Below are 20,556 nucleotides of genomic sequence, written 5' to 3' on the forward strand. Positions count from 1 at the left end.
TCTACTGGATTATGATTTTCAGATTTTCCACAACTTATATGAGACTTTAGAAAATAAAAAGGAACTTTATAATTCTTTCAAGTTATTTATGTTCCACCCAGATATATTCCTTTGAAATGGACTCCATAATGTCCATGGCCCTGAGAACTTCATCATTAGGAAACACGTTACCCTGGGAAATTACATCACTTTGGACACTCATACCTAATCATGACCCTCAGGACCTCCAATTAGAAAGCACAGGGGGAGGTTAGGTGGCATAGTAGATAGAGCACCAGTTCTAAAGGAGGACCTGAGTTCAAATCTGACCTCAGGACCTAACATTTCCTATCTGTGTGACCCTAGCAAGTTACTTAACTCCCATTGCCTCAGGAGGGAAAAAAAAAAAAAAAAAAAAAAAAAGCAAGGAACAATTAAATACTCTTCCCCAAACTTCCATTTAAAGAGAGCTCAGAAACCCCATCATAATCAAGCCTGGTGATTTCTTCATAATCTCTTTTTCTGGTTTTCCATTTTTTTGTCTTCTCCCATTAGAAAGCCAATACTTTCTTTTTTGTACTTCTATTCTTAGCATTCATCACAGCGCTTAACATGTTATCGTTGCTCGGCTATTCAGTCTTGTCTGATTCTTCACGATCCCTTAGGTAGTTTTCTTGGCAAAGATACCAGCGTGATTTGCCATTTCCCTTCTCCAGGAGATTGGGCAAACAGAAGTTAAATGACTTGCCCAGCTAGTCAATGTCTGACTGACTCCAGGTTCAGCGCTGTACACTGTGCCTCCTAGCTGCTTCTCAGGCAAAGAGAGCTTCCAGGATTTGTCCCAAGGAATGCTATAATCTCTGGTTTCAGATACCCCGTCCTAATTTTGCAACAGGTTTGTTAATCTTCCTTCCAATTCTGTTTCCTCCTTTAGCAATTCCCATTAGGGAATTTTGCTGCAATCCTGCCAAGCCCCCCCATATAGAGGAAATCGTTCTGGTCTCGGGATTCCCCAGGACGAGCTGCATCTATTCTGAAGGCTCTTTGTCTCCTGTTAGGCTTCCAGTAGGAGAGCTGGCTTTTAGGGGCCTTGAGGCAAGTGTACCCTTAGGATAGCTATGACCCTTGTTATGCCCTCAAACACTGTGCCTCTGGCTTCCAGCCCTGTATATGGAAGGCTCCTGATTCATAGGCTTCCAGGTCCTAATTATCAGAGATCACACTGCCCTCTTGCTAACTGGATAATTCCTGCTCCAAATGCTGAAGCTTTCTAGCCACCTCTTGTACATTCTTTGACTGTTGTTTCTTTTTGATCTTATTGAGCATTGTTTCATTTGGTGACCATTTACCTATTTGATGGGGTATTTTCTAGGATACACAACTCTAACATGCTTCCCTCTTAGCGAAAGTCACCATTTTTTTCCAGATACTCCAAAATACCTTTGACAATATGTGGCAAGGAATTATTAGAGACTGGCAGGATAGTGAAACAAGCATTTAATGTTTAATCAAAGGGCCTGGATATGAATCTCAGTTTCGCTCACTGTGTGAACTTGGAAAGTAACTTTAAAGAATCAAATGAACTGTCCCATTAACATAATTAATAAATGTGATGTTCACTTTGGAGAAATCATGTACCCGCAGTGATTTTAAACAATACAGTCAAACCTAAAAGAATAAAGTGGGAAGGGCAAACTCTTACTCACACTAACTTATGATATATAATTACTTGGGTACCAAACAAACTGAATGAATCAATGTGTACAGCTAGGTACAATATCTTCTAGAGTCACAGTTCTGATTGTAATTAGGATCTTATACAGCTCCTGATTCACATCCATAATCTGATTTTCCTTTGCCATTAAGATATTAAAATCTGACATTCTAATTAAGTCATGAATATTCTGTTTAGTGTGAGGAAACCCAAGGATAAATAAATGGCTGGGTCCCATTTCATTCTTGCTTTAACAACATGGATCTCTTTTTTGTCTTATTTACATGTAAAAAATGAGATTCTTAAATATGAACTTGATTGAATTACAAAGTAAATGGAAGACTGGGAAATATTCAGTTTCCATGTCTGGGTTATTTTGAACTTAATAGAGAATAGCAGATTGTCCGTGCTTATGCCTTGCAGACTTTAAAAAAAAAAAGAAAAAAAAAGACTTGATTATTCAAGGGAACTGTCTTCATGATTACGCTTTCTTAGAATGATATAATAATTTTAGAATGATCTATGAAAGGAACAGCCAATAACTAATCTCAAAATAACAGTTTCTGATAGTTTCTGAAGTTGGAATAAAAAAAAAAACAAAGAAAAAGATTCATCCTAATTTACAAATGTAGATTTAGGTAGTATATGCATTTATGAAAGTTTAAAAGATCCTGGGGAGTGGTGGGATTTGCTTAAAACTAAGCATACAGAAACTGTTAGGAAGAACAAAAGAGCTGCATAATATCACAGCATAAGCTTAAGTATTAAAGATATAAAAGTTTTTCAAAGGGGAAAAATAAATAAATATGCAGATGATAAAAGCACATATACACAAAAGGAAGCTTTTACATTCTATGTTTCTACTGATAGTAAGATATAGCAGGGTTTTTTGAAAAATATACGTGCTATATTTGCAAACAATAATAGCTCAAATTTATCCCTGAATAAATATTTTTAATGAAGCATTTTCACAAAAACTTTTTGACACCATTTTCTCAGAAACATGAGTTCATATTCCTCACCTCTGAACCTTTGTAATTGCATGATCCTGACTAAATCAGTTAATCTTTATCTTGTCCTGTGACCCTGAGCCATCTTAATCTTAATCTCTGCCAGAGATTAAGCCAGAGGCAACTCCCTAGGATTTATCTACTAAACCTTAAATTCTCTACCAGCTTTCAGGGTGGCCCTATCATCTGGAAAATCCCCAAACTAATGCTATGCATATTCAAGTAATGATAGTTAACTATTAAGACAAAGAATTGTAAAGATACAAATTATTTATTCAACAAAAAAAATTTTAAATTATTTCATTACTACAGACTTTTGAGATAATTATGCTTAAGGATGAGAAAAAAAAACCCTAATTAAATGCATATTAAGAAAACACATGTACTAGTTATTGCTCCCAAAGATGGAGTGTTTTATTTCCAAACATCTTAGAAAATGTTGGACAATAGCAGAATATGAAACAACTGCATAATTTTGTCAATGAATCATTCCCCTGTTTTCATTAAATTCATATTATGGAATCTATTTTCCTAAATTACTTTTTTGAAGAATTCCAATTTGCATTTAGAACTGGAAAATTATATTTAAAGCAAAATAAATGGTTGTCTCTACCCTGAATCAAGAAATGATGTTAATATTCTATAACTGATGTCATAGCTCCCTTTATTATGTCTTGACTCAAGAAAAAATGAGGCAATGAAAGAGAGGAACTGGAATAGTATTCTCCTTAATCTACCTAACAATCCCACCTGACCTCAGATCCCCAAAATATAAGGAAGGAGAAAAAAAGAAAAAGAGACACAAACAGGAAGAATAGTTGATGATATTATACAATTTTTTTTAAGATTCCAGAAACATATAAAGAACTTTCCTTACCTCCCCTGAAACAAAAGAAAATGGAAAAAAATAGAGCCAAACATAATTGCTATTCTATATCCCTTGACAATTCCCTTCACCTCAAGTCCTTAAATGTATCTAATTCTTAAATTTCAGCCACTAAGATAATTTCTTATGTTCTATATATTCTGTCTATACTTAGTTTCTAATCTGCAAATCTGAGAAGAACACAGGAGTTCTTAAATTTTTATATGTGTAATAGAATCCTTTGGCAATTTGGCAAAAGCTGTGAATCCATTCAAAGAATTAGGCTTTTAAATGCAAAAAAAAAAAAAAGAAGAAGAAGAAGAAGGAGGAGGAGGAGGAGGAGGAGGAGGAGGAGGAGGAGGAAGGAAAGAAGGAAGGAAGGAAGGAAGGAAGGAAGGAAGGAAGGAAGGAAGGAAGGAAGGAAATCAACGAAACTAAATATTTCTCTCTCTCTCTCTCTCTCTCTCTCTCTCTCTCTCTCTCTCTCTCAACTCTATGTCATGGTATAGAAGAAAGTAAAGAAATAAACATTAATTGCCTTCTATATGCCAGACATTGTATTAAGTTATGTGGACATAAAGAAAGTTCTCAGGTAGCTCACAGTTTAATGAACTGAGTACTGCAAAAGTTTGGTTTTATTTACACCTTGTTTTTATATTTCTATTATTTCCCATTAAGTTTTCATTCTCTGAATGAACTTTGCCTTAAAACATTAACAAATAACAAAAATATTAACAAATAAATAAATAAATAACCCTAACTGACAAGGTTTACCATAATCTGCCTGTGTCGTCCTCTCAACTCTTCTGTGAAAATAAAGAAGTATTTTCTTCATCAGAAACTGAGAACGACACCTGGATTTTAATTCTACCTCTGCTATTAATTACCTGGAAGACTTTGTATTACTTTTGTCACTTCTATGCACTCAATTTTCTCTACTTACAATAAAGATGTGCACAATATATTTTAAAAAATTGAATTGAGTATTGATGTACTCTCTAAATCAAAAATTCTGTGATTTTGCCAAACAGGCAATGAGGAGGAGGAGGAGAAAGAAGAGGATTTTAACCAACATTTATATAATGCTTACTACGTGCCAACCTAAGTACTTTACAATGATTATTTTATCTGATTTTCATAACTATTTTGAAAAGAAGATGTTATGACTATTCCTCATTTTAAAACTCAGGAAAATGAAGCAAATCTCATTTTACAAGTAAAAAAACTGGAAATTAAGTGACTTGCCCAGCTAGTAAGTGTCTACTTGGAATTGAACTCAAGTCTTCTTGACTCCAGCCCCGGTGCTCTATCCATTGAACCATCTAGATGTATGTGTCTGTAGGACAGGGAGCAAGGCAGTTTGAATATCACTACCTCTCTGTCATGTCAATTCTCTAGGACTCAGTTTCCTTATAGTGAAACAAAGGAATACAATTAGATAACCTCAAAGGTTCCTTTTAGCTTAAACATGAAATTCTTCTGTAAATGGGCCCATATACGCAAGCTGAATTTAAAGTACTTCTGTGCTTCATAAGCTACTTTTGGTGAATCCATAAATTTTAGAGATTGAAAGAGGATGACACAGAATAATGCTGTGTTTGTATGAGAAAAATGAGTTAAGCATTCATGGAATTACCTGTTCATAGTAGCTGATATTTTTCTCAGCCATATCTGTAAATGCCAACTTGATATCATTTTGCATATTTTGTTTCCATCTGTCCCAGTCAGCTTTCAGAGCATTATTAGCACATTCCACCTTATCTTCTAGTTTGCCGATCTCTTCTGTAAGCTGAATATAATTTCAAAGAAAAAAAATCAATTAGATGATTCCTTTTTTTAAGCATTTTAAATTTTGTTATTTTTAATAACATCTTATTTTCCCCAGTTACATATAAAATTATTGGTTAACATTCATTTTTCTTTTAATTTGAGTTCTATTTTTTTCTCTCTCTCACCTCCTCCTTCCCTGGAATAGTTAAAAATTTGACACAGATTATACATGGTATGGAAAACATATGTTTAGAGAAATCCTGCAGTTAGGTGATTTCTTCATTTTTTGATTAAATATGATACAAATACTGTTTAGAAATAAAATGTTGGAACGTCACCAACCTCAACACTTCATACTTTGAGATAGAGCTGAACAACTGAAAGAACTAGGCCATGAGGCAGAAGCCCTGAGATAATCCTACTCTTTCGTGGTTTGACCAATTATTAGCTCATTACATTGTGCCCTTTACAATCCTATTCTAATTAAAACAAAAGAAATTTTAAAAAAAACTTACAATATCCTTGAATTTTTCAAACAATACTACTTTCATTCCCTTGGTTTAAATGAAATACCAAGCAAACTTCATCTTTACCCTGGATATTTTCTACCTTGTTTCTGCTATGACTCCCCACTATAAACTGAACTCCTAGAGACTAATGCCTGAGATGAGCTAACGCAGTCAAAACTATACAGCTTTAAGCTCTCAGAAACCACATGTGCTGCTGACCATAGCATTTCCCCTCTTTCCCCCCTCCATTCCCTTTTAGTCCTAGCTGTGAGAACTGTAATCATTTCAATTCAGCCAAAATCTCTAAAAAGACCATTGATATGATAAAGGAATGTCCTATACCACCATACTTGTGACCTCTAAATAAAATACTACTGTGTTGTCAATGTGGGGAAAGGAAGAAAAAAGAATAAAAATTTATTAAATGCCTTCTATATGCCAAACACTGTGTTAAATATCTTACAAATATTTCATTTAATATCTCAAAACAACTCTGAGATGTAGGTATTATTATCTCTAGTTTACAGATAAGGATACTGAGAGGTTAAATGAGTAGTACCTTAAGATGAGGGTAAGTCTCTAAGGCTAAATTTGAACTTAGGTCTTCCTGTCTGTACTACCTAGCTACCTTTATATCCCCCAACATATGCTATCTCCTCACCATTACAATATTGGCTTTTTGAGGGACTGTCCTGGTTTTGTATTTATATGTTGCCAGTACTTAGAACAATGTTTGGCCCAGTCTTTAATAACTATCTTTTCTTTCATTTATCAAACCAATTAATTAATACTTATTAGGTCTCTACTAGTACTAGGGAATGTGTGTGTGTGTGTGTGTGTGTGTGTGTGTGTATAAAAGTAAGGGAATATGAAACTTCTATTCTACTAGAGATTTGAAATGACTAAGGCTACCATAGACTTCTTCCCATATCCAAGATTTATAAGACTAAGAAACAGAGTTGCCATATGCCTTCTTCCTTAGCTCTACTGCTTTCAGATATTCTTCTGCCTTCATCCCCTCAATAACCTTTTTCTCCTTTGAAATCCATAAAAATCTATGTATACAAAATATTCAATCCAGAAAACATGTAGTAGGTGGCTACTGGGATGTCCATACAGCAATGTATATGCATGCAAAAATGTCTTCCCTGTACTGGATATTGATCTTTAAGCTACTGTTGTTTTCCCTCAATTCTTTATCTACTGCTCTGAACAGACCCAAGAGGATGGAAGATGATATGGTACAGCCCAGTACCATTCAAAAGAAGAAGTGCTGTATGTTGGACCGGACAATGAGCTTAGAATCAGTGAAATATTGGTTTAAATCCCACCTTAAATATAGCTTAAAATTAGAGCTGAAAGACAGATTTGAGGTCTTTCTAAAGAGGGATGAACTGATGATCTGATTGTGCTGCAGAGAATATAGTAAAATCACAAAAACCATGAGGCAAGAGATCATCTAATAAGGAGCAAAATAAAGCATAGAGGTTGATGATTTCCTGCCCAGGGGCACAGAGGCAGTCATTTGTCAATCTGAAAACCAAAATAAAGAGGTCTGTTTTTTTTCCTGGAGCATATATTGAAGACATAACAGAAAATCTCCCTCCACTGCTCCACACTTATTAAGATGACAATTACATATATTTGGTGATTCACATAAGCACAAATGACACTAAGAGAAGGAAACTAGAAAGTATTGTCAATTGTTACATGATCTTAGGCAAGAAACTGAACAAAGGGGAATAGATGTTTTCCTTACTGTTATCCATTGAAGGCAAGGGATAGAGAAGAGAAAAAATAATTAAAGAAGTAAACAGGTGACTTAGAAATTGGTGTCTGAAAAGTGGTTTTGATTTCTGGATCACAGCTTACAATATAAAGATGCCAGATTTCTGACAGGTGGAATATACCTACTGATAATAGGGCTAGTAAAAATGCACTTTCTTGTTGTCTTGAATGGAACAATGAGTAGGGAGAAGACTATATTTACAAAGAAGGAAAAACAATAAAAGTTGACATACTCAGAAATTCAGAGAAAAGATCCAAGAAAGTAGTTAGTTATAAAAAATCACAACTTCAAGTATCTACACAGAAATGCACAAAGTTTAGGGAACTTTGGAGTTCCATAACTCAAAAGGAGTTACTAGATTTGTAGTAGAAGAAGCTAGACATCTTCATTCAAGGAACCATATTTGTCTGATCTAAATAAACATGGCTAAAACTTGGTTGATGAAACCTATGATAGAGTATGCTTATGAACAGATATATCTATTTCAAAACAAAAGATACAGGTAAAAAGTAATGGAAATGAGATAGTATTACATATTAAGAAAGTATACTCATATGAGGAAATCCAAGAACCAGAGCAAGGAGAATGATGGAGATTATTTAGAGGAAAATCAAACAGAAGCATGTACTAAGAACCATGTGGACAAACATAGGAATCAAATGAAGAATTTGACTAAATGATCACAATTCTTTTGAGCAGTATGATATAGTAGAAATCATGGGAATCTTGAAGGAAAGTGATCACTCCATTCTAAAATTTGTGATATAAAAGAAGAGGATACCTAGGTAAAATCTTGATGTACAAATTAAATTTTGGGAAAGCAACCTTTGAAGGATTCAAAAGAAATATAGATGGAATCTTAGGAAGTAAGAAGTACTTCAAAGACAATCTATTCAAAAAAAAAGGGAGATACTCATGAAAGGAATTGTGAAGACATGGAAACAATTTTACCAAAAAGAAAAAAGTGGCATTAATCCAAAGAAACATATAGATGCACAAGGAACTTACCAAATAACTTAGTTTTTAAAAAATGAATGGCTGGATGGATGGATGAACGGATGGCTGCATCAATCAATAAGCAGTTGAAGGAATGAACAAATATGCAAAGAGCAGAAGCAAGGCCAGGAGACAAAGATAAATGCATAAGATTATAGCATGATATTGTTTAAAAAAAAAAAAAAAAAAAAAAAAGCAAAAGAAATGATAAAGGTTAGAATGATATGGAATCGAAGAAATACTCATGACAAAAATATTATTTAAAGCTAAATGGAACCTTTCTTGGGATGAATGGGATGATGTTTAATCATAACAAATAGAGAGCAAGAGATGTTCAGTTCATATTTTGCTTTCGCTTTATCTATAAAAGACAATGGCCTTACACCAGTGTAAACTGGTGATCAGAAAACAAAAATGCTTACCAGGGAATTGGTAACTCAAGATAAATAAAATGGTAGTGAGATAATACTTTGCTGCCCTTGAAGTATTCATGATGCCTTGCTGGGGTGAACTATATCTCAGTAACATAGGAGGACTATCTACATGGATTTACTAAAATGTGGATTTGGTTAATTTTTTTTTCTTGAAAGATATTAAAACTGTCCTTGATATTTATTAGATTCATGATTTGGGTCCATGTCAGTTTCTAATTTCCTGAAAATAAAGAGCTAGAGAAGCTACAGTTCCTATTTGACACTTGAAAGATGTTCTATCACATGCAATGCAGAAGGCAAGAATGTTGTACTTGAAAGATACTTTTCCCATATCATGGCTGTCAACCTCCTTTCCTTAATAGTTGGATAACCTAAATTTTACCTTATTCCAATATCCAACAAACTACCAGGGAACCCGTCTCAGTAGAGCTTTTCCTACAAGACTTAAGTTCTGAAAAATTGGCAATAGGCTAATCAATCAATAAATCAATAGTTAAGTTAATAAACAAATGTGCAAAAAATAAAAGCGAATGGAGCTAAGCATATAAGAATATGGCAAGATACTATAAAAAATGACAAAAAAATGATAAAGGTTATAATGAGACGGAACTGAAGAGAAACTCAATGCAACAAAAATGTTATTTAAAGCAAATGGGAAAGCTAAGGCAACATCAGTAATATTTGAAAGATCATAGAAAATAAGAGAGTTAATATAATACTGGAGAAGTCCCAAGGCTTCCCCAATTTTCAAAAATGGGAAGAGAACAAAGTCTGCAAATTATGTCAGTAAGCTTTATTTCAATTCCTATGAAAATTCTAAAACAAATCATTAGAGATGATTGATGAATATCAAGAGAAGAGAGTCATCATGCCTTTGAAACAATTCATTCCAGACTAGCCTTATTTCCTTTTTGACAGGATTACTAAAACAGTAGATGAAGCAAATAACAGCAATAAAATATACCTAGACTTTATCAAAGTACTTGTAAAACACCTCAGACTAGGGAAGATGAAGAAACAAGAGCTAATACTAGATAAGTAATTAGACAGCAATAGTAGAACTAACAATTTTGTCAGTGACCTGGATAAAGACATATGTGGTATAATCACCAAATTAGTTGATGACATCAAGCTGGAAGGGATAACTAACAGAGGATCAGAGAATCAGGGTCCCAGAAGAACAGTGGGGAGAATCTAAGAAGATGAAAATCAAAAGTGATGGATAGTCAATTTTGCTTCTGTCAATTCTGTCAAATTCTGGACAAAAAAAAAAGTCCATTTTGAAAGTATAATATAGGGAAGTACTTATTCTGAAAGAAACCTTAAGGTTTAAGTGGATTATAAATTCAATATTAATTAATAGTATGACACAGTAGTCAAAAGAGCTAAAGTAATCTTGGACGGCATTTAGAAATGCAGAGCTTTTGGGAATAAGGACTCTCAAGATTCATATAAAGAAAAACTAGCTTTTTAAAGCACCTTGTTTATGAAATGCACTAAAAATACTAGCAGTATTCCTTTTACTGTTTGAGAGCATTAAGTTCAAATAAAGAAATAATTGGGCTTTCAAGTACTGTAATTTTTTTAATTTTAAAAGCATGCTACCAATTATATTTCTATTAGATGTTTTCAATTTTAGGAACATTCTGAGATATCAGGAATATTGCCTTTTCTAAGAATGACACATTGGAACTACTAGAAAGTTTGCACTCAGTGTGTATGAATAAAAGAGGACTCACAGGATTGTTTCTAGTGCTCCTCAAGGCACACCAGATTATTCTGAAGAAAACTTAATGGAAAACTCTTCTCTTTACATAATGATGTGGAGATTGACCCCCTTTTGGTCAAAATCCTTAGCAGCAGAAGCTTTACGCCAGTAATGAAAGAAGTTCCCAGAGGCTTCTCATAACACCCAGGGTAATTTCCACCTTGGTACCTTCAAAGTTATTAACAGAAATTCAGATCAACAAAATAAACTGTTAGTTTAAAGCACTGTCAAAGTAAGTTGACAGTAAAGATGCTATGGTTACTCTAAATAAAATCAAGCTGCAGAGTGAGATCCAGAAGTGTCTTGGATTAAAACTTTATAAATGAAATGTTTATATAGACATTCCTATGCAGTTCCAGGAGGTGGAAGATGAAGATAAGTAACATTTATCTAGCACTTACTATTACTAAGCATTGTGTTAAGTGCTTTAAAATTCATCTCTCATTTGATCTTCACAACAGAGATTGATACTATCATTATCCCAATTTCATAGACAAGGAAACTGAGGCAAAGAGAGCTTGAGAAATTTGTTCAGGTAGGATTTGAATCCATGTATTCCTGCCCAGAGCTCTACTGACTTTGTTGTCTAGTTGTTCACAACTCATCATAGACACTGAGGATAACCTGTCACTGACAGTAAGTTGGGTGGCTCACACTTTTGTGAGATGAATATTTTAAGACATTACTAACTTTGTGCTGGTTTATAGAAAGGGGAATCAATAGGCCTATCTTACCCATCTGGATTTTTGCTTTTTACCAGAGCTAACAAACAGAATCTTCTCCTGTTCTACCCCATGTGAGGCATTAATGTGGAAAGTATATAAAACTTCATGTGCTCTTGTGCACATGGGATGAGAGAACACCTTCTAGATCTCAAGTTCCTGGCCCAATCCTTGGAGAGCCAAGATTATCCCACAGTTAATAGAAATGGTAGCTTCCCAGGAAAAGAAGCAGAAGCAATTAGGTCTAGATTGGGGTACTGAGGATTACTGGATTTTAATTTCCTAAATTTTAAATGCCTGTGCATATCTGTAGAGATTAAAGTGATAAAGGTATAGATGACTAGAACATGGGGTAGCCAAGGACAAAGGGACCATGTCTGAGTGGTAAGAATCCTTGAACAGCTGAAAGTTTCTCCCCAAAGGTAAGGCATTTACAAGGGTAAGGATGGAAAATGCAATGTGCATCCAAAGAGAGAACTATGGAGCCTAACTATAGATCAAAGCATACTATTTTCACTTTTTTGTTTGCTTGTTTGTTTTCTTTCTTGTGCTTTTTTCCCCTTTTGGTCTGATTTTTCTCATACAACATGACAAATATGGAAATATGTTTAAAATAATTGCACATAATTAACCTAAATATGGGAGAGAGAAAGAAAAATTTGGAGCAAAAAGGCTTACAAAAATGTATGTTGAAAACTATCTTTATATGTATTCTGAAAAAAATAAAATACAATTGAAAATTTAAAAAAAAACAGTAAAAACTAATTGTACTGATTAGTTGTTTTTCAAGTAAACTTATAAAAGGATGACAGGAACTGAAACAATATTGTATATGAATTAAATATTAACGTACTTTATCAAAAATATTATATTTTTAAAAGAGTAAGCCATTTAACAACCTTAATCTAATCTCATTTCACTTCTGAGGACCAAAGTTTGAGGAGGGAGCAGAATTCCTAGAGAGTAAGAATAGGACAATGGCACCATCAGTACCGTTCTAGAAATTTTTAATTGTCTCAGATTTCTAAAGTTGGGCCCTCTTTTAAAAATGAAGAGTTCTTGAATTTTCTGGGAAACATCTGATAGCAAGAGAAGAAATATATATCTTGGGCAGCTCCTTTCTTGATGAGTATTTCTACGAATCCAAAGTTTAACCACAATAAAATCTTCTATGAGAAAACTAAAATTCCAAGGCAGATGTAATTTCTTAAAGAAGAGAAGGATGAACGTGGCCCTCCAAAGTATGAAGAATGCCAAAGGTCTATATGTACAATGTAGCAGAAGAAGAAATCTGGATTTTACATTTACTATCAGATCATACGGCCATATAGAATGGGGATGTCAATGTTGTCATTCTCAAGTGAATTTCTTTCAGGAATACTAAGACCTCAGAGTAGTACTATAAGAGTAAATGGAATAGAAATAAAAACTATAGATTCTCAATGATGTGGCAATTATAGAAAGGGAAATAATACTTGAGATACATTTAGACAAGGAGACAGATAACATTTTAATTTTTTGGTGAGTCCTTTTTGACCTCAAAGAAGCATTTAAACTTCCAGCATAATAGAGGAACCTTGAGTAGGGGTCAAGATACATTTTTTTTTTTTTGTCAGAGACTAGATTCTGGAATCAGGAACTACCCAGAAATGCCCTTACTATCAGATCAGAACTATCCAAATGAATTATCCCCTCTAAACTTATCAATATGATCAGTATTATCTCATGTTTAGCCCTCACATTCAAATTTGGTTGCTTTTTCACAGTTACAAATATAAAATAATGAGGGAGGAGCCAAGATGGGGGAAAGTAGACAGGACTTTGCCTGAACTCTTCCTGGCTTCCCTCAGAATCAAAACCAGATCTAGCCTCTGAATGGAATTGGAGTGACAGAACCCACATATTTGGACATGAAGAGACAAAAAAAACCTATTATAGTTAAGAGAAAGAAGGGAGGAGGATGAACATTGAAATCTCATTGGATTTGGCTCAAAGAGGGAATATCATACATATTTACTTTAATACAGAAACTTGTCTCATCCTATAGGAAAGTAGTAGGGGAAAGGGAAAAGGAAAGGGGAAGAAGAAGGAAAAAGAAGTAGAAGGGGTAAAAGATAAGTAAGGGAGGAAGGGGCTAAAAAAAATGAAGGGAAGATTGAGGAAATTGGTGGTCAAAAGCAAAACACTAGCGAGAAAGAGAAGGAAGAAAGGAGAAAGGAAAAGTATAATTTGGGGAAAATAGGATAGTGGGAAATATGGAGTTAGTAATTTTAACTGCAAATGTGAATGGGATGAAATTTTCCATAAAAGAGAATCAAATAGCAAAGTAGATTAAAAGCCAGAATGCTACAATATGCTGTTTACAAGAAACACATTTGAAGCAGATATATATGTATATATATATAGAGAGAGAGAGAGAGAATATAGATAAAAGGCTGGAGCAGAATCTACTATGCTTCAGCTGAAATAAAAAAAAAAAAAGCAGGGGTTAGTTTACTTGATCTCAGATCAAGTAAAAGCAAAAATAGATCTAATTTATAACATGCATAACCATGGGAACCATGGATAATGAAATAATATCAACACTAAACATACATGCACCAAGTAGTATAGCATCCAGATTCCTAGAGGAGAAATTAGGAGAGTTGCAAGAAGAAAAAGATAGCACAACTCTAATACTGGTGGATCTAACTCTAGCTTTATCAGAACTAGATAAATCTAATGACAATGCTTCTCTAGTTTACATGTACTTAGTGTAGTTCCATTGAATTAACACCTTGTTGTAAGATTAGTTGTTTCAAGTACACATGGCCCTCTACAGCTCTTGTTTTCTTTTGTTTTAGAACACAGGTGGTAACTCCCCTCCCTCCTCCACCCCAACTTCTCAGGAAGAGAGATGAAAAACACCAAAGGGAAGCGGGGAGTCAAAGCAGATATTGTTAGCGAGTTTCTGAGCTGAAGGGTCTTTCTTACTAGAAACAGGTATGCACAAACCCATCAGCAGGGAGGTATTACACAAGTACATAGCAATAACGTACAGGCTATTAGTGATAACTCTCCCCACACCCAGTGCAGGCTCAATGTGGTGTAACAAACATGAATTGTACATGCAAGTAGTAGTATAACAAGCAATATGAATCAACATGGTGTTGTAAAAAATTTCCAGAAGTCCTAGAAGGAGGGTATGTAAACAACACTCACACATACGCCTCCTTCAGCAGCCAAGAGATAGTCCAAAACCAATCTATTGACCATTACTTCACGAACCAGGGAATCCAATGATTTCTGCAATTGTCATTGCCTCATTTCTAAAATATAATAGAGAATTTACTCAAGTTTGTAAAAATACAAGCCATTCTCCTATTGATAAATGGTCAAAGGATATGAACAATTTCAGATGAAGAAATTAAAGCCATTTCTAGTCATATGAAAAAAATGCTCTAAAGAAATGCAAATTAAGACAACTCTGAAGTACCACCATATACCTCTGAGATTGGCTAAGATGACAGGAAAATATAATAATAAATGTTGGAGGGGGTATGGGAAAACTGGGACACTAATACATTGTTGGTGGAGTTGTGAACTGACTTAATGATTCTGCAAAGCAATTTGGAGATATGCCCAAAAGGCTATCAAACTGTGCGTATCCTTTGATTCAGCAGTGTCTCTACTGGTTCTATATCCCAAAGAGATAATTAAAAAAAGGGATAAGGACTCACATGCACAAAAATGTTTGTGGCACCCCTTTTTGTAGCAAGGACCTGGAAAGTGGGTAGATATTCATCAGATGGAGAATGGCTATATATATGTTGTGGAATACTATTGTTCTATAAGAAATGATCAGCAGGATGATTTCAGAAAGTTTTGGAGAGACTTATAAGAATTAATGATAAGTGAAGTGAGTAGATGCAAGAGAACATTATATATAGCAACAAGAAGATTATGTGATGATCACCTCTGTTGGATATGGCTCTTTTCAGCAATGAGGTGATTCAGGCCAGTTGTAATGAACTTGTGATAGAGAGAGAGACATCTGCATCCAAAAAGATGACTATGGGGACTGAATGTGGATCACAACAAAGTATTTTCACCTTTTTGTTGTTATTTGCTTGCTTTTTTTCCCCCTTATTTTTTTTTTCTTTTTGATCTGTTTTTTCTTATGCAGCATGGGGAAATATGTATAGAGGAATTACACATATTTAACATATATTGGATTGCTTATATTTTAGGGGAAGGTGGTGGAGGAAATGAGGGAGAAAAATTTGAAACATTATCTTTGCATGTATTTTGAAAATAAAAAGTTATTATCAAAAAACAAAACAAATATAAAATAACTATTTCTGAGATTTTGGTCTTCAGTTTTTTAAATATTTGTCATAATGCTTATAACCACTGGGGAAATTATCATAATTCTTTTTAATGTTTTAACAAAAATTGTTTTATTCCAAATGGAACATATTTGTTTAGAAATAAATGTAGAGAATGACAAACGAACAAAAAAAAAAAATCCAAAATACAATTATAAATAAAATAGGCAGCTATTAAAGAATTATTAAGATAAACAAATAATGGAAAGATTGATCAATATGAAGGTTAAAAAGATCTAATTTGTTTCCTTCCCCCGAAGTGCTGGGCTTCCTCCCTTAGAACACTTAAAAATATGTCTATGATGAAAACAGCTAAAGTGCTGCCCTCTTGTGTTGGGATAAGTGACCTAGTATATAAATAAATAATTTAATTTGCTGTAACAGAAATCAGTACCAGTCAGAAAATCTCAAAGATGGAGAAAAAAATGATTACTTATAAATTAAAAGAAAAAACCCTCCACAAATCATCAACAACTACTATGCTCTCAGCTCATTAAAACACATAAATGCATTTGCTGTAAACCCAGTTGTATTTATGGCTTAGGATCTATTTTTTGAAACAATTGTTTTGTTTTGCAGTGCTATGCTTCAGTGTTAGGAAAACTGCAAACTAGCAAACAGAGATGTGCATTTCTGGGTTCTAAACATATTTAAATGTGCTGCCTACATTCAATTAATTGGAAGCTTTCAAATGCATTTTACCTGTTGAATTAAAGTGGAAAATGTGAGGGGAGGAAAAGAGAAGTTCATATAGCAATCCTGTAAGCCTTCAAGCCCTATGTAAACAAGCTATTTATTTATCAGATAGCCAATGCAGTATAATATCTGAGGAACTGAATTCAGTCAGGAATCCATGGCTTCCTGTTGGAATCTTTACAAATTGCTAACTCATTAAAATTGATAGATTATTGATCTGATCTTACAAGAAGATGTTTTGGGCCAGAACCTGAAACAAGGTACTAAGTAGAACTAATTGATACAATGCTTGTGTTCACCCCTTTACTCATTGGAGTTCACACATTTGGGAGATTTCAGGGTTTAGTATAAAATATCCGAATTCACCCCTCCCTTGAAGCTCTTAGGGCCAAAGAGCACTATGGGAGAAACCCATAATCCTATTCTCTCAAAAGAGTCATATAAGCCCAGTCAAGAGTTCAGCTGAATTGGAGGCTGAAGAAAGCAGAGGCAGAAGCAAAGGACAAAGCTGCAGGAATTCGGCTGAATTTAGATTGAGAGGGGAGCGTCAAGTGAGTTCAGCCAGAAGCCCTCTCTGAGTGAGGACTTTTACTTCGGAACATTGACTGGGGTCAGAGAGGAGCATTCTGGGAGATTGAGAGCCAGAAGCCCTCTCAGAGGCAAGACAGAGTCACCTTTGTGCTGGCTGGGCTGAAGGACAAACCTTTGGATTTGGAGACATTTGGAGGGAGCTCTTGGGAGCTCTTGGAACCAAGAAGAGAGATAGGACTCTAAGCTAACCGGGCTATATTGGAGACAATAAAAGATCTGAACTTTTATCACCTGGCTGCATTTGGGGTAATTATTGATCTGAACTGCAACTAAGGCTTCCTCCAGAAAACCTCCCCAAGAAACCTGCTTTCTCCCAAAGAGAACCATCATTATATTATATATTAAAGAAAAAAAAAAAACACCAACAGCTTCCAGCCTTGCATCTGACACATACTGATTTAGTTATGGTGGGCAAGTTTTTTAATTACTCAGTGCTGTAGACAACCCTCTAAGCTATGTTTCATAGAAGGTGATAGGTATTAGGATAGGAGTTTCAGCCAACAGCAAAATAGAAGAATAAGCAGTGCCTGCTTAAAGACCTCCAGTGATGGGGAACCCACTACCTCTCAATAGTCAATAGCTGATAATTAATAAACAGATTATTAAGTTCCGACTAGGTGCTAGGCACTCTTGAAGGTGCAAAGAAGTACTCAAGAGCTCACAGTGTAAAGGAACAAACAAGCAAATATACACATAGAAGCTATATGTGTGATAAATTTGGAATAATTAAGAGAGGGAAAGCACTATAGAATTGAGAGTATGTAGTAGGAAATAAGTTATAAAAAGACAAGCAAGGTAGAAGGGGGATAAGTTATGAAAGGCTTTCAATACCAAATAGGATTTTTTACTTGATTCTTAAGACAACAGGGAGCCACCAGAATTTATTGAGTGAGGGGAGGTGATATGTCCTACTTGTATTTTAAGGAAATACTTTAGTGGCTGAATGGGAGATGGATTGGAGAGGTAGAGAGATCCATCCAGTAGCCCATTGGGATGGACATAAGGTGATATGGGCTAACATCAGAAGAGGAGAGAGAAGGAGTGTCAGAAAAAAGAAGGAAGCATATTTAAGAGATGTGAAAGTGAAAATAGGGCTTGGCAACAGATTAGGTATGAGGGATTCACCTGGGTTGGAAGCTTGAGGGACTAAGAGGACCCTCTACAATTATAAAGGTAGGAAGTAGAGAGGGTTTAGTGGGAATGTTGAGTTCTGTTTTAGACATATTGAGGTTAAGATGTCTACTGTACACTAAGTTGAGATGTGTAAAAGATAGTTCAAAATTTGAGACTGTAGGTCAGAAAAGATACTGGGACAGAATAGGCAGATTTGAGAATCATCAGCAAAAAGAAGGTAATTCAATCTATGGGAGCTGATGAGATAACTGAAGTAACATAGAGGGGAAAAAAACAGGACAGAAGTCTGTGGGACACCTACAGTTAGTGGGTGTGATCTTATTGAGGATCCAGCAAAGGAGACCCTGAGTGAGCAGTCAGATAGGTGGGAGAAGTAAACAATGTTTCACACATCTAGAGAGGAGAGAGTATCAAAGAGGAGAATATGTTCAATAGTGCCAAAGGCTGCAGAAAAGGTTAGGGGGCTAAGAACTAGGAAAAGATTGTTGACTTTGGCATCTAAGAGATGATTAAGAACTTCGGAAGAAAGCAATTTTAGTGGAATGGCAAGGTTGGAAACTAATCAGTAAGAGGTTAAGAAGAGATTAAGAGAAGAGAATGAAAAGTCATATATTACAAATGGCCTTTTCAAAGAATTTAGCCACAAAGGGCAGAAGAGATAGAAGAGGATAGTTAACAGGGACATAAAGTGTTTTTTCAGAATGGGGAAGACATGAACACGCTTTTAGGCAGTAAGGCATGAACCATTTGACCAGGAAATATTGAAAATAAGAGAAAAAGTTGGGGTGATAGAAGGGATAATATGTTGGAAGAGACAGAAAGAAATGGAATTGCTTGAGCATGTAGAGGGTTCAGCCTTGGTAAAGAATAATGTCAATTCATCATATGACATAGGATGATAGAGGAGAAAGTGGCAGAAGGTAAATGAATGATAGGAGATGAGGAAGAGGGGAGAAGAGAGAGTTCATGGCAAATGGGCTCAATTTTATCTGTAAAAGATAAAGCAAGGTTCTCAGTTATGAGAGTGAGGCAGAGGGAGCCATGCAAACTTTGAGGAGAAATGAAAAGGTTTAGTTTTGAGTTGATAAGGGATGTATAATAGCATTGTCTAGCAACGATAAAGACCCAGTTGAGATTGTGCAACATCAGTTTATAGTGGACCCAATCAGAATGATCAAATGATTTTTTCACCTTCATCCAACAGCATCTATGTAAGAGCAAAGAAGAATGATGATCCAAGACTGCAGTTTGTCAGAGAATAATCAGTGAAATGCTAAGGGACCTAGGAATTAAAGAGAGGAGGACAAGGTAAAGTTGAATTAATTCCCAAAAAACCAAGATAGAGAAAAGGAGTGAGTGGTTAGTAAAAGGGAAAAAGTGAGATAGAATTGAGAGGGTCAGGGGATTAGAAGTCATGATGTGGACAAAGAGTAAGATTTTGTAAAGGAAAACAGAGGGAGAAGTGAAAATTCAATAAATTCTGGCTGGATAAAGGGATTTAGGAATTTTCAAATATGGGAATGGTGTATTTGTGCATGATGGTAAGATAAGGATATGATCACATTTATGTGTGGCAGAAAGGGATGTAAGGGTAGGTCATGGAAAGTAAGAAGGTTGGAAAACTAAGTGATCAAGGTGTTTGAGAGAGTGTTAAAGTCGTCTTAGTATGAGGGTAGCAGCAGGGGAGTAGAAAAAAAATTTGTGAACCAAGATTGTATAGGATTCTGAAAGCTAATCACAAAATTTTACATTTTATTTTTCAGGCAATAAGAAGCCATAATAGTTAATGAAATAAGAGTATCACATGGTTAATCTATGTATATGAAAAATTACTTTGGCAGCAATACATAAAATGGCAGACATAAGACACTTAAATCCAGGAACCAAAAATTGCAAGGGTCTAATCTATATACGAATGAAGATAATGGATCAGATAGAAGTAATATCATAAAGTTAGAAATGTCAAAATTTTGGAACTGATTGGGGCATAAGGGAATAAGGAGTCTAGGATATTGCTGAGATTACAAACCTAAGACATTGTAAAGATAACTATTTTCAACAAAGTGGGAAGGCCAGAAGAAGGGAAGATTTATAAAGGGAAGATAATAAATTTGGCTTCAGACATTTAGACAGAGGTTAAGATGTCTGATTGTTTATATTAAGTGAGGTTACACACAAAATAGGGAGGTGGAGGCTTTCCAAAGATATTCAC

The 20,556-nt window shown here is 34.9% G+C and overlaps 1 protein-coding gene across 1 annotated transcript in view; it reads right to left on the bottom strand.

Annotated features, from left to right (window-relative positions):
* SNX7 (sorting nexin 7) overlaps window positions 1-20,556 on the bottom strand; it is a 146,265-nt gene that overhangs the window by 29,501 nt on the left and 96,208 nt on the right. Inside the window, exon 8 of the mRNA XM_051993275.1 lies at window positions 5,205-5,357. Coding sequence (XP_051849235.1) covers window positions 5,205-5,357 — 153 coding nt within the window. The remainder of the gene's footprint in view (window positions 1-5,204; window positions 5,358-20,556) is intronic.

The sequence above is a fragment of the Antechinus flavipes genome, chromosome 4 (assembly GCF_016432865.1).
Source record: "Antechinus flavipes isolate AdamAnt ecotype Samford, QLD, Australia chromosome 4, AdamAnt_v2, whole genome shotgun sequence".
Taxonomy (NCBI): Eukaryota; Metazoa; Chordata; class Mammalia; order Dasyuromorphia; family Dasyuridae; genus Antechinus; species Antechinus flavipes.